The following is an 11556-nucleotide window of genomic DNA, read 5'->3' as shown; positions in this document are numbered from 1 at the left end:
GGATGCCTGGCTTAGCGCCGGAAGAATTTCCCGAGGCCTAACCCTCGGATGCCTGGCTTAGCGCCGGAAGAATTTCCTGAGGCCCAACCCTCGGATGCCTGGCTTAGCGCCGGAAGAGTTTCCTGAGGCCTAACCCTCGGATGCCTGGCCTAGCGCCGGAAGAATTTCGGGAGCCAGGAGTCAGCAAGACGCTACCGAGAGTTAAAAGAAAAAGAAGGACGAAGGCGAGATGAAGAAACATTCAACTTGCATTAATTTTCATTGTTTCAGGGCCGAGGCCCATACAATTTGGCAAAACGCCGGTATACAAAAAAAAAGAAGACAACGAAAGGTACAAGAGGTCAGCTTGGAGGAACTCCCGGGTCGGGAACGTCGGGCTCGTCCGCAGGAGGTAGGGAAGCAGCAGGAGAACCAACAGGCAATGGCGCCGGAGAGGAGTCGAGAAGGGAGATCTCACTCAGGTCAACTTCGGGGTACTTAGCCGACACCCTTGCCAGGCCCTCCTCGAAGCCTAAGACAAAGGCTTCGGCCCCCGCGTCCGACGCGTCACGGACAAACTCGTCGGACTGACGATAGGTCTGTACTGCCTCCGACATATCATGAGCGAACTCGGCGGACTGGCGATAAGCCTCTACCGCCTGACGCCCGATTTCCGCACTCCTCTCGGCCAGCGCCGCCTCTGCCCGCTCCATAATCTGGGCTTTCGCCTCCAAGACCTTCGCCACAATCCGGCCTTCCGCCTCGGTGGAGACCCTCAGCAGCTCAGCCCGAGCCTCCTTGTGCTTCGCTTCGGCAGCAATGCGAGCAGCCTCAGCCTCCGTCAGGCGCGAATGAAGCTCCTGATCGCTCGCACGGGACTTCTCCAAGGCCGACTCCAATTCGCCCAGCTTAGCTTCAAGAGACCGGGTTCGGTTGCGGGCGTTGTCGGCTGACCGCTGGGCCTTCTCCCACCTCTCCCGGTAGTCGGCAGCCTTCCGGGACTGCTTCTCGGCCCGCTCATCCGCCTTCTTGACCTCGCCCTCGAGACCCGAGGCAACCTTGAGCTGCTCCTGAGCCTCCAACAGTTGCTTCTCGAGGGCAGCAAAGCCGAGTGCCCGCTCTTCGGCCTCCCGGAGTCTCGCCTCGAAGTCCCCGGTCGTCCTGCCTGCCACAGCCTGGCCTCCCTTTTCCACTGCTTTCAGCCGGTCCTCGGCCTTCGCCAGAAGCCCCGCCTGTTCCTTGTAGCACTCCTCCAGACGGATCATGTACTGGGCGAGCTAAGAAATAGGAAAAATAAGGGAGTCAGGCGGAGAACAACAGAGCCAATAAATGGTGAAAAGCGGCCAGAAGAACACTCACCGACATGAGACAGACACAGCTGGCAGCCCCAACGTCAGAGACCTCCAACTCCCGGACCCGCCGACGGTCCTTCTCCAGCAGCACTGTTTCGATGAGATTTCGGGCGCCATCGGTAGTGAAGGCAGACCCCGATTTCTCCCCAGAGCCGGACGGTGGTTCTGCAGCCTTACCCCTATCCATCGCCTGGGGAAGAGTCCGGCCGATCGCGCTCGGGGCGGGGGTCACCCCAGGAATTGATAGGGTCCCGCTCGGTCGGGGCCTCGGCGCGTCCCTCCTCGAGTCATCAGGAGCCGACCGAGTCGAAGGCCGGGTCGGGGACCGATCACGTCCGACCCGTCCGTCTCGGGCAGGCTCGGATGATACCTCCGGAGTAGCGGCAATCTTACCACCGGAGGGCTGATACAGCGTCAGCTGCCGGTCCGTGCCCACGACGTCTCCCTGATCGGTGGGCCCGGACTCGTCGGTCGGCGTCGGAGGCACCTCCTTACGGGACTTCTTCGCCGGTGGGGCCCCGCTCGGAAGAGCTCGTTTCCTCCTCTGGGCTGCTTCCAGCAGGGACGCCCTACCAACAGCCTTTGTCTTCACCGACCGCATGACGTCGTCGATCTCTGCAAAAAGGACGGGATAGTCGGAGACGGAGAAACCAAAGAAAAGAACGGGACGAAAGAAGGGAAAAAGTCAAGAAAGAATCGGTGGCGGACTCACGGTCGGTGGGGACCGAGCTCAGACCGACATTCACCAAAGTATCCTCGGAAATAAGGCGGGCCACCGGGGGGAGCTGGCCCTCGGCAACCAACCCCTTCAAGGCGGCCAAGCCATCGGACTCCTCCCTTGACAGTCTCGATAGGCCGATCGGAGACTTCATCGGGGTCTCCCAGGTCGCCCTGATTTCCCAAGAGGGATCTGCATCAACAAAAAAGAAGCGCTCCTTCCATTTGTGAATGGAGGTAGGAGCCTCCTTGACAAGGCCGCATCCTCGCTGCGCTGCGAAGCACCACCACCCTTTGTCCTGGGGGTGGCCGCTCAGGCTGTAGAACTCCCAAAAAACATTCAGGGTGGCGGGGATCTCGTGCATACGGCAGAGAACCTGGAAGACCGTCAGGGCTCGCCACGAGTTCGGCACCAGTTGCGTCGGTGCCACTCTTAAACCCCGTAGCACCTGCATGACCAAGTCCGAAGGGGGAAAGCGGAACCCGGCCTGGAGAATGCCCTCATTGATGGCGATCTTCCCTGGAGGAGGATGGGACATCCTCTCCTCAGGCCCCGGGAGCGTGGCGTTGCAGGCCTCGGGAAGGTGGTACCGAGCCACGAGTCTGTCTAAGTCTGTGGCGACCAGCTCCGACTTAATTTGGTCTGCTCTCACTTCGCCCATTCCTAATGGCCAATAAACCTACGGTCAGGACGGGGACAGGAAGGGGGGAAAGACCGAAGCGACTGGAGTACACTAGTATAAGAGGGGAAAGTATGGAGAGCCCTAAGTAGAAGAATGGGGAAAACTCACCGGAAAAGAGGTAAGAACAGCTCCGAGAGCGCCAAAGGAGAAACAAGTGAACAGTCCGACGGCAGCAACAGCTGCGCAAAGGGGAAACTTGAAAATATCTGTAAAGAAGAAGACGGACGGGGAAAGGCCCCCGATTAAATAGGCGGAAAGGCAAGTGACGCCTCGATGACGCCAGAGGACGCCTGGCTGCCGAAGGGTCGCTCGCGCCCCAAAGGCGAATCGACACCATTAAGGAAGGATGTCCGCCGAAATCCTCAGACTGCCAGGTCAGCAATAACCGCCATACGCCATAAAAAGGGCGGGGAGCTCGAAGCGCGCGCGCCTCTCCGAGGAACGGCGGCAATCCCGAAACATCACTCCCTTCACCTGTTCCCCTTCTGGTTCCAGGCTCGGAAGTGGGGGGCTACTGTTACGGGGGAAATAAGCCGCCATGCCCCACGTGACCGGCACGCGCGCCCAGGAAGACTACGGCTGCCCTTTGATCCAGCAATCCGACCCCGAGTCGGACATCCTCGGCTCCGCAGCCCGACCCCGAGTCGGCTGCCCTTTGATCCAGCAATCCGACCCCGAGTCGGATATCCTCGGCTCCGCAGCCCGACCCCGAGTCGGCTGCCCCTTGATCCAGCGCTCCGACCCCGAGTCGGAGATCTCTTGATAACGACAGGCTATTCCCCAGAGGCACGCCGCGGCCTCCTGCTCCACTACTCCCTGCAACGGCTGTATCCGATGCTGCTCCACGATCTCCTGCATCAGCCGTACAAAGCGGAGCCCCACTATGCCCTGACGTGGCCGTACCCGGTGCTGCTCCACGACGCCCTGTAACGGCCATGTCAGTGGCCACACCATCGTGCCCCACGATAACGAACCCCCCTGAGAGACCCCCCAGCCAGGTATATATGCGGCTGGGGGGAGAAAGGGGGGAGGGTGAGCAATATCTCCCAGAGCACTCTCTTACTTGCGATTATCACCTCTCCTCCTCCTCCAATCTCCTCTGACTTGACCGTCGGAGGGCCATCACCACCCTGGTGGTGGTGCAAGGCTTGTTTGCAGGTTTCTTGGCGGAAGGTGGAGCGCAACCAACACCAACCAAGACAACTCAGACGGAACCCCGTTCACACCGCAGTGCCAATCGTTCTCGGTTTGGACCACCAGCAACAACTTTCAAATCCAATTTCTATTAGAATTCATCCTCTTCTTTATGATTGCTAACGTATGATGCATGCACGACTGTCTATTGAGAAATCACATATCTATAGAAAAGTTGATAGTGTGCTGATTAGATCACGAGCTATATTGTCGATTGCACTAAAACTACGCTATGGGATTCTTTGACAAATCTTTCTGTTCAATTTTTAATTTTTTTTTATAATTCCCTTGGATGTATATATACTTGCACCGGTTAATTTATCCAATTTACCAAAAAGAAATTAGCTAGACCATGCTTCGTTAATATGATTATAACATTGCCCGCAGACACATCATTGGTAGAGTGTGCATTAAATAAATGAAGAGAAATGGTTTGAATTAATTAGTAACGACTTGCGGGCCGTTGCCGGCGATATTGATCAAATATATCAAATAAACCATATATGTAGATTGCATACATGAGTAATCATCGTCGTCGTCGTCATACATCATACTCGCATGCTATGATCTCTGATTCTTGGATGCAAATCGGAGGATGAGATAGAAGAGGATGCGATAGAACACCGCCCACCCCAAGAGGTAAAGCACCATTTTCCACTTGGCCGACTCCTCCAGACTAACGGACATTTCGCGTAGGATGTCCCCCCCGGTCACAGTGAGCCCCGTTGAGGGATCCGTCGAGAAGATGCGGTGCTTGACAAACTCGTTCATCAGCAAGCCCTCATAAGGGTATTTCATGGTGGAGATGGTGTTCATCCACTTCCACCCTCGGGGGATGGCCTGGCTGCTAAGGAAGTAGCCACAGAAGAGAAAGAAGAGGGCAGTGAATGCAATGACGGAGGCATAGCCAAGGATGAAGTTGGGGACGATAGAACTAACGAAGATGACGAAGGAGTTGGTGGCAAGCAACGAGACATAGAGCACGAGGAGGAAGTAGTAGAAGCTACCATGAAGGCGGAGGGCAAACCAAACGATGAAGGCGTAAGTGGCGGCCTGGACGAGGAGGAAGGGGAGGTAGGTGACGAGGCCAGCAATGGTGTAAGAGGAAGCACGGTAGGTATTGTGAGAGGTCTCGCGAATGAAAATGTAGCGCTCCTGGATGAACGCCGGGACAGCATCATTGGATGAGAAGAAAAAGAGGCAGACGGTGAAGATGAAGAAGCTGAGGCGATTAGTGATGCCCTGAGGGTTGTCCTTGGGGTGTAGGAACATGGTGGCCATCATCGACCCCATCACCGTCAGCACCATTTGTCGAGACAAGAACAGCTCCGGGGTGCGCCAGATGTTGGTCAAGTTGCGTCGCATTAGCACCCCCACCTCTACCAGGTACGAGTTCGCGAAATTGGGGCCAAGTCCCATAAGACCAACCTGTTCGGTGGGCGCGCCCCCTAGAATGTTTGGGGTCAAGTAGTCACCCTCATTCACTGTGTAGTCACTGCTGTGGGGTGTCGGCGTGCCGGACAGGATCTCGTTTGAGTAGGTATAACACCCCGGAGACAGGCTACAATAATCAATAACAACATCGAGGGGAGGAGGAGGCGTTAATTTATTCATCATCCATCAACTTTTCATCTTATATACGCGTGTGGAGAGGGAAAGAGAGAGGTGCACTGATATCCGGTCAAGCAAATCTCAAGCATGTTGTGGCCAGGTGAAATCAAAAAGGTAAGGATCAAGCACCGATAATCCGTGCCACTTAATTTGACTTACTATCTTCAAACTACTTATAAATAAAAAATCATATGATTTGCATATGGCTAGTCTAAAAATCAAATAGTCAAACAAACCACTATGCCTAATTTATTTAAACTTTTTTGTTTTTGACAACTTGATCCATATACCAACGGTCTCTAATTAAGTTGTATAATATTTATATATTTATAGATAATACACCACATTCAATGTCAACGGTGTGAAACCACCATCTTCCAATTTCACTTGATTGGATCCAACTTCAAACGGAATCAATGGAACCCAACTCAAAATCTCACCCTCTCTTCATATATATATATATATATATATATATATATATGGAGTGAGTGAGAGAGAGAGAGAGAGAGAAAGAGAAACACATATATATAGATATATATATACATATACACATGCATACGTAAGTGTATATATATATATATATACATACATACATGCATATAACTATGGGATAGTTTAATAAGGACTATAACATTTCTCTTGAGAAAAAAAAGGGTATCTACTCTTTTTAAGTCCAAAATCAATATTAGAATATCTGAATCAAAGATCCATACCATTGATGATGATTTATGTTAGTAAAAATATCTAGAAATGAAAAATCAGATATTTTGCAAGATGGTTACAATCTCCCTTGTTGATATAAAAATAATTATATATTTTGTATACATTATATAGACACAAATATAAATAATTTTCATGGTACTGGCTAGCATGCTGAAATACATTATAAAATATTTAAATGAAGGGGCTACATATATATATATATATAATTCAATTTTGATATTTAAATCATCGTAAAAATTATTTTAATATTTAATTAATTTGAAATATTTATTTTTACCTGTGATGTATTGGTTTAAAAAAAGATCAATATATGAATCTTCAAGTGAAATGTCAACTATCAGGGTTGTTGATGCTTCCATAATCTCATGTTGGCATCTTTCAATGAAATGTCCCGATTACGATATTACATTATTGATTTTAGAGTCAAAAGAAGCAGATACCTTTCTCGCCTTGTCTCTTTTAATATATAAATAAATTGGTGTAGATGGCTAGAAAGATAAATAAATAGATGGAAGATAGACATAAACAGACCGATAACTGCAAGAATCCGAAGCATGAGCAACAGCAGGAGCGGCAAAACAATGAGATCGATGGATCGTTATGTACCTTGGAGGATTGTTGGATCCCCTTTGGTGATGATAGTCCCTTCGATGGCGAGAGGGCGTAAATTTGAGCGTCTCCATGATGCCGCTCTGGCTGCCGCTCCATGGTGACCTGGAGGAAGCGCTCCTCACGCTATGATCGAACTCTTCCATCCCGCCCTGCTTCCCACCCAACCGTTCCACGGCGCCCAAGGCTCCTCCTAGTCCTCGATGATGGTGCCCCGCCACGACTGGCGTGGGTGGGACCGTGGAGACTGAGTGCTGGTCCCCCTTGCTAGAGACACGCGGCGGCTTGAGCCCAGTGAGGCAGAACTGAGCTAGGGCCGTGACCCCGACTTCGGACTGGTCGTACTCTTGAATGACGTCCAAAAGGTGCTCGATGGAATTCTCGCCCGTAGGGACCTTGCGTCCCATGCGGCCGAGGTGGCCGGCCACGTCCTTGGGGGCGCCCATGAACATGAGCTGGCCACGGGCCAGGATGATGAGATGGTCCAACAACATCTGGATGCGGTATGAGGGCTGGTGGATGGTGAGGATGACGGTGCTCCCGGCGCGCGCAATGTGGTACACCCGCTCGATCACGCTGTGGGCACTGGTAGAATCCAGCCCCGATGTGGGCTCATCCAGGAACAGCAGTGGTGGCCCGTGGATGATGTCCACCCCGATGGACACTCGCCGGCGCTCCCCACCCGACACCCCTCGCATGCCCTCGTCCCCAATGCGTGTGTTTCTCGACGACTGCAGTAATGTACATTGCAGTGCAGTTCAATTAGATGCTTATTTACACCTTTATCATCGATTGCTTTCGGAGGAAAATGCCCAAAAAAGGCAACCCTCGGCCATGTATATGCAATTGCAGTACCAATGTCTCTCTCTTACTCTTACGCGTGCATGAAAACGGGAACTTTAGCAAAAAAACAAAAACAAAAAATGAAAATGGGAACTCTAATCTCATATAACAAGTAAAACTCCAACCGACATTCCGTACCGTCAATCCGAGCTGCTCGATGAGCTTCTCCACCCTCTGCTTCTTGTCGGCGCGAGAGATGGAGCCGAGGCGGAAGTCGGCGGCGAACATGAGCGTCTCGTAGACGGTAAGCATGGGGAAGAGGCGGTCGTCCTGCATGATGTAGGCGGAGCTGCGCTTGATCAGGCTGGGGCTCATCTCCGCGCCGTCCAGAGACACCCGCCCCTTGAGGCTCCCACTCGCGATCCGGCCGGCGAGCGCATCGAGGAAGGTGGACTTGCCGGCGCCGCTCGGCCCCATCACGGCGGTGACGCACCTCTTGGGGGCGTACCCGGTGATGCGGTGCAGCAGGTCCACCTCCTGCGACACCGACTTCCCGTCCACCTCCTGCTTCTTGGTCACGCTGTAGGTCACCCCGGCAAACTCGAGCCCGCCTGTGAAGCTTGGAGGCGGCCCCGTGATGTCGATCACGGCGTCCCGGCGGTAATCACTTGCCATCATGAACTATTCGATTTTTGTGGTTGGCGGCTCCCAACGTGGGTGGGGAAGGAGGTGGGCAGGGGATGGGCTGTTATAGCAGCTGTCGGAGGTCTGGTTAGAGGGCGGCGGAGGAGATTCCGATGCTGGATTGAAGCGACCTCATCGAAGAGGCCGCTCGCAAATTCGTCTGCTTCGATACGGTGAGGATGCTTTGTTCTCATCATGCCGATTGGGCTTTGGCCTCGCTAGCCACGGATCAAGGTTAAACCGAAAATCAGTGCACGCGCTCATGCGCGCGCGCACGGCCCTTTTCCTGTTTGGGTGGGATAAGCTTGGACGGGCCTGTCGAGTCCCTAATCAATGCCAGTTTAGAGGAGAGGAACAAGAGCAAGATTCCATTTTTTGCAGGGGCTTTTACGCATATATATTCTTATGGAGAAAATACTAGATACCTCGATCTTAGGCCAGATTGATCTCTAATACAGGTCGAGATAAACAACGTCGATCCTAGCAAAGAGTCAAACCAATCGATGTGAGCAAGTTCGTTTCTGGCCGGAAAGCCAATCGACATGTATCAACAAAAATTGACAGTCCTAGCAATCGGCCGTTATGTCAACAGCTAGCCGATGTGGCAGTACTACATTGGGCGTGCAATCAATATCGTACGCCGCCCACGCCGTAGCCGTACTAGTAGTCATTGCCTGGCGACTGGCGCACATTACAACGACCTAGATAAACGACAAAATAAACTTTCCTATACAAAGGGGCAATCTAGAGAAGCCCAGGTATGCAATATTATTCACAGGAAACTACACTCTGCTGAAATTTCTTCCTTCCATATTGTTGCCTCAATATTCTGACTTAGGCATCGAAGGTCTCCCACCAAAAACTCTCCAGCAAGTGGACTTCTTGCAAAACATCTCTGGAGGAGTTCAAACCCCGACACCTCGGCCACTTAATCCAACTCAGTTCCAGCCAACTCAAAGTCATCCCGGACTGCACTCCGACCTCGGTCTATGATTCAACGACAACAAATTGATGCCAGAGGAAGGGTTCCCCCTAGCTACATATGTATCAAACGAAGAAAGAAACCACCAACATGAGGTCACGAGGAGCCCGCGATGCATTGCATACTTCGCAATGCTACACTCTAACCTCCCGAGGGTTATTGTAGAGCCCAAAATTTGCTCCGTCGGAACAATCCGCCATGCCTGTGGGTAATGAGCAGTTCAACGTGCTCATTCAACAGGTGCAGTCACTAACCGCAGTGGTCTAGGGCATGTATCAGGCAGTAGCACAATGGAAACTGATTCGGCCAGAATTCGGTCAGTACAACCACCACTCTTAGTCGTCGACACACCACATGCGCTTGGTCAGTCATTACTCTCATGTCGAGATCTCGAGCGGTTTTGCTAGAGTCGACGCACTCAGTGGAGCAATCTTGGTCAAGATGGAAAACTATGCACTCCAAGCCCCCATTCTGGTAAGAACTCCACTCTAAGCCTTTTGCCTCCTCACCACATGGAGCCCCAGTGAGATACCGACCTCGATAGGAGAATCGAGAAAATGGAGGACCAGATTCAAGCCCTTAAGGGATAGGCTCTAAGGGCGAACAACAATCTCAATTTCTCCTTTAAGCCTTCTTTTTTCGGCAGATTATGAAGAAACCAATTTCACCTGAGTTCAAGATGCCCTAAGTAGAGTCATACGATGGCACCTCGAATTCTCTGAATCACCTAAAGAGTTTCAAGGCCCTTATGATGCTGCACAGAGCCACTGATGTTGTGCTTTGCAAGGCCTTCTCCGAAACTCTTCGCAAAGCGGCTCGATTTTGGTTCTCGGAATTTGGCCTGAATCTATCTACTCTTTTGAGCAGCTCGCCCACCTTTTTGCGGCACATTTTATCTCCAATTGAAGACGGCGCCACAATTTGGACGCGCATCTCGACGTCAAACAAAAGGAGAAAGAGTTCCTCAGGAACCATGTCAGCCGCTTCAATGCGGCGATGTTGGAGGTCTACGACTTAGATCAATCGGTCGCAATATCAACAATGAAGAGTGGCTTACAACCATCACACTTCTTCTTCTTTTTTGAAAAAGTGCTCCCCTACTGACTTTACCTAAATAATGGCACAGGCAGATAAGTACGCCAATGCGGAGGAGGCCATGGCCTTCCATCACGAGTCCGTTGACAGGAGACCTTCCTAAGGGCGGAGGAGCCAAGAGGGGGCACGAGAAATGAGAAGAGCCAAGGAGTGTTTTACCTTGGCATGAAAGGAGCTTGCAACAACCCAAGAGCCCTTCTCTAAAGTTCGAAAGATACATTCCTCTCACTGTGCCGAGGACTGAGATCCTCATGGAGACCGAGGGTCGAGGCTACCTCCGTCCTCTACATCAAATGAAAGCCTCAGCGACTAAGAGAGACAAGAAGAAGTACTACCACTTCCATCGAGACCATACCGAAGAGTGCATCCAACTCAAAGACGAAATTGAGGCACTCATTCGGTGTGGGCGGCTGGACCAGTATGTGTGCACTCAGAAGGATCGAGGGTGCCCGCTTCAGCCTTTGGTCTGCCACCCCCAAAGCTAATCGACAATCATCTGACAGCAGGCGTCATCAATACCATCACTGGTGAACCTTCCGAGGTCCCAAGTGCCTTGGGTGGTCGAGCTCTCCAGGAAGTCAAAACTGCCCTGAAGAGACAGCGCACGAAAGATGTCATCACTTTCTCCGATACCGATATAGGAGGAGTTCAGACTCCTCATAATGATGCTGTAGTTATTTCTCTTACAATTACAAAATATAATATAGTAATTAACTTTCATCTTTTTCAAACAAAAATAGCTTGTTGGTAGCAAATAACAAGCCAAACTAAACATTTAGAGAATATTAATTTATCTCTTTAGAGCAAAATCATCCTTGACAAGTGACTAAGGCTAGATGCCTAATCCAAATCCATGCCATATATATAACAAAAGGCTTATTTGAATTTTGGACAGGTTTGAGGAGCTATAGGTGTTGTTACGGGGGAACTAAGCCGCCATGCTCCACGTGACCGGCACGCGCGCCCATGAAGACTACGGCTGTCCTTTGATCCAGCAATCCGACCCCGAGTCGGACATCTTCGGCTCCACAGCCCGACCTCGAGTCGGCTGCCCTTCGATCCAGCAGTCCGGCCCCGAGTCGGACATCTTCGGCTTCGCAGCCCGACCCCGAGTCGGCTGCCCCTTAATCTAGCAATCCGACCC

The 11556-nt window shown here is 51.6% G+C and overlaps 1 protein-coding gene across 1 annotated transcript; it reads right to left on the bottom strand.

The window, feature by feature from the left end:
* Window positions 1–4320: 4320 nt before the first annotated feature.
* Window positions 4321–8546, bottom strand: LOC103696478 (ABC transporter G family member STR2-like). Its single transcript, XM_039122110.3, has 3 exons — window positions 7850–8546; window positions 6866–7599; window positions 4321–5486 (listed from the first exon to the last, which is right to left on the bottom strand). The coding sequence occupies exons 1-3, from the start codon at window positions 8327–8329 to the stop codon at window positions 4487–4489; spliced, it is 2214 nt and encodes a 737-aa protein (XP_038978038.3). The 5' UTR covers window positions 8330–8546; the 3' UTR covers window positions 4321–4486.
* Window positions 8547–11556: the final 3010 nt, after the last annotated feature.

The sequence above is a fragment of the Phoenix dactylifera genome, chromosome 16, assembly GCF_051530095.1.
Source record: "Phoenix dactylifera cultivar Ajwa chromosome 16, Ajwa_hap1_PhDact_Kaust_v1.1, whole genome shotgun sequence".
Lineage (NCBI taxonomy): Eukaryota > Viridiplantae > Streptophyta > Magnoliopsida > Arecales > Arecaceae > Phoenix > Phoenix dactylifera.
The sequence above is the reverse complement of the archived record's forward strand: the minus strand, read 5'-3'. Positions and strand labels throughout refer to the sequence as shown.